Here is a 3309-nt window from a genome sequence, read left to right as displayed (position 1 = left end):
GCGATTGGCACAGGACAGAGCAGAGTTTAGGGCTGTTGTACATAGGGTCGCTATGAGTCGCAAGCGACTCGACGGCACATAACAACAACAAACAACAAGACGAAATGAGTGGCAGTTCTCAGTGGGAGATAGAAACTTTACATGTGACAAATAAAACAAAAAGAGAGTACAAAACCAAACCACCAACACAGCTTTTATTTCCGCAGCTGAAAGAGTGAAACAAGAGAATCTGGACCTTGTCTGCATCCCCACTTCCTTCCAGGTACGTCCTGCTTCTTGTCCCGCACTTTTGGCAACTGCTGCCTGGGCTCCTCGCTCCCTAAAAACAGGTGTGTGGCTTTGGGTTGTACATCAGCTTGGTTATTCCTGCAAGAGCCAAGAACAGGTAAGGAGTTTATGGATTGAGGATTTTTCCCTGAAAGTTGTTCGTGAATACACTGAGTGAATTTTTTTTTTTTTTAGTGTATCTTGTACTAGCCACAGTGGGCTATGCAGATGTGATCACTAGGTTTCTTTTCTCAAGGAATATTCTCATTTAGAGTTGAAAAAACTGAGTCTAAAAAGAATTAATTGTTCTATCATTAATGGAAGTCTCCTGTTTTGATCCTGTGTCTTATGCCCTTTCCCCATGAAATCAGGGAGGCTGGTGGGGAAAAAGTGGTGGGGCCAGTTAACTGGAAGGAAGAAAAGGAAGAAAGTAGATTTAGGAGAAGCAATGTGCTCCCTTCTTGAGAATAGCCTTTTTGGGGAGGGACTGCAGTCTAGTCTTTCATTGGCTCAGTGAGGGTGACATGATAAACTGGGAGAGCAGGTTTGGACCTGCACGTACTTAATGCCCCTGGGACTTCATAAACTTAATTTTGGACACTAGGTCAAGCTTTAGGACACCCTGTTGTTGCTGGAGCAGGAACAGCAGTGTGCTAGCAACTCAACTGGTGAAGAAAGAAAAGGGAGAAAGGGGTTGGGAGTTCTGCTAAGGGAAGCTCATGGCCCAGCCTCAGACTGCAGTGTGGAATAGGGACTGCAGGTGGACAGAAGATGTTAGGATCTCTGTGTCTCCTTGTGTCTCTCATCGCTGTTGAGTTGGAAGCGATTCATAGCTGTTGGCTTCTGTGGGTTTTTTGAGACTGTAGATTGCACAGGAGAGCATTGCCTGTCTTTCTGCCGCAGAGCTGCTGGTGGATTCTTTGGCGACTGTGTTAGCAGTGCAGCATCTTTGATGTTAAATCTCTTAGGGACCTTAAGCAAGGTGGGCAGGCATCTGGAGCCTGAGGACGATGTCCCATAGTCCTGCTGTGCAGTGGAAAAGATAAGGTTTTTACTTTGCCTCTTTTGTGTTTCAAATCCCACTGTCCTGAGGGAACATTTTTAAAGTCAATGTGTCTTGTTCTCTTGGTCTTTCAGAAAACAAAGTGTTCACTTTTCCCAAGTGACTTCATCATCTGCTGCTTTATTTTTTGATAATCGGTTTTAATTTTTAATCAGAATTATAAGTTCTTATACATCAAAGAATCAAATGCTCTCCACTACCATTTCTTGGTTTTTAGAGAGATGTCAGTGCAGGAGAGGAAGACCCTTGATGAGATTGATTGACTCAGTGATTGAGGTAATGGGGGGTAAGTATGTCAGAGACAGGTTGGCTCAGGATAGGGCAGGAGTCAGAGCTGTTGTATATAGGGTCACTATGAGTTGCAGATGACGGAACAGCACATAACTAATTAATTGGATATTTGCTTCAAAATCTTGGAACTATGGTTTTATTGTTATTTCTGTTTTCAACTTGAGGAAATATTTCCAACTTTGGTCCTTAGAAGATGAGCATTTGGTTGCCCTCGGCCTCCTTGTTCTTCTTCCTTCCTAGTCTTTCCAGGATAGTTAAATTTTTCATGAGGTGGCGACAAGAAATACAGCTGCACTGGTGTGTTTTGGTTGCACTTAACCTGCCCAGTGTTTTTGTGTGCCTTCTCCATCACCCTAAGTATTAGTTGTCTTGATTTTTAATTTACTTGATTGGATGTGATATCACTTGGCATATACTCAATTACTGTTGAGTCAGAACCGACTCATAGCTGATTCTCCCGTGGGTTTTCAGAGGCTGTGTATCTTCGGGGGGGAGATTGCTCATTTTTCTTCCATGGAGCAGCTGGTGGATTTGAACCACCAGAGAGGTGGTTCCTTTGGTGGTGTAACAGACTGTGGACTGTGCCTCCAGAGCTTCGTCTTGTGCTTCTGGATCCTGCACTTCAAAACCCCCTTTCAGGCCTCATCCAGGTGTTTTGTTTCCTTGTTAATTCTGATGACATACAGCTTCTGGGGAATTTCCAAGATCATGGGATGAACGTTTGTTGACACTTTGGATATCGGAAAATGTCTTCCTTCTACCTTTTAGGCCAGGTGATAATTGTGGGTTAAAGAATTTCTTGAATTTTAAAGGTATTTCTCTGCTTTCTGCTCTTCAGTTTTTCTGTTGAGAAGTTTGATGTCTTTCTCATTTCTGATCCTGTGTATGAAATCTATTTTTATTCTCTTTGAACCTTTCTTCCTTTAACTTTTCCTTGTTTCCAGTGTTCTGACATTTCTCTGTGATGTATCTTGGTGTGGATTTGCTCTTAGTCATTCATTGTAGTGTGTACTTATTGGGGTATTTAATTCTGTGAATTCATATGCTTCCATTTTGGAGAATATTATTTCTTTACATTTTACCTATTATCTCGGATCTTTCTTTCTAGCTCCATCTTTGAGGTTTGTAGGCTAGCCTGCTTTGTGCTTTTATTCTCTATTTGTCTTTTTGTAACCCTTTGTTTGCAGATTTTTTTTTCCATCTTCTTGAAAGGCTTGTACAGTTTCTTTCCTGAGAATTGCTTTTTCTTTTTTTAATTTGGGTGAAAGTTTACAGAATACATTGGTTTCCTGTGGAACAGTTCATAGATCATTAGATCATTTTGAACATTTATTGCAAACCCCATTATGGAAAATACTGTTCCACTTCTTCCTGTGTTCACCTTTTCATTTCTTCTTCTTCCTGTCTAATGATCCTTGTCCTTGGGCCAGCACTGCCCTTTTGATCTTATGTGTTTGGTTGTTCTAACAGTATTGTTCCTCTTATGGACATGTCTCTTGTCTGACTGAGAGTTGAAGCAAAGGAGAAAGTGCTTATTTTTGTTTGTTGAAGATATAATGTGCATATAGTAAAAAAAAAAACCTCTTTTGTATATTTTTCTGAGTTTTGACAGATACGTAGCAGTCATGTAATAATATTACATGAACATAGCTGAAATATTTATTGCTGTTGTTGTTGTTGTTGTTGTT

General features: G+C 40.9%; 1 protein-coding gene across 1 annotated transcript in view; it reads left to right on the top strand.

Annotated features, from left to right (window-relative positions):
* The window catches only part of RPIA (ribose 5-phosphate isomerase A), a 63151-nt gene that overhangs the window by 23219 nt on the left and 36623 nt on the right, over positions 1 to 3309 (top strand). Inside the window, exon 3 of the mRNA XM_006898948.1 lies at positions 207 to 262. Coding sequence (XP_006899010.1) covers positions 207 to 262 — 56 coding nt within the window. The remainder of the gene's footprint in view (positions 1 to 206; positions 263 to 3309) is intronic.

Source organism: Elephantulus edwardii, unplaced genomic scaffold, assembly GCF_000299155.1.
Source record: "Elephantulus edwardii isolate Elephantulus edwardi_28Jun2011 unplaced genomic scaffold, EleEdw1.0 scaffold00241, whole genome shotgun sequence".
Taxonomy (NCBI): Eukaryota; Metazoa; Chordata; class Mammalia; order Macroscelidea; family Macroscelididae; genus Elephantulus; species Elephantulus edwardii.
This window is presented reverse-complemented; position numbering and strand designations above follow the sequence as displayed.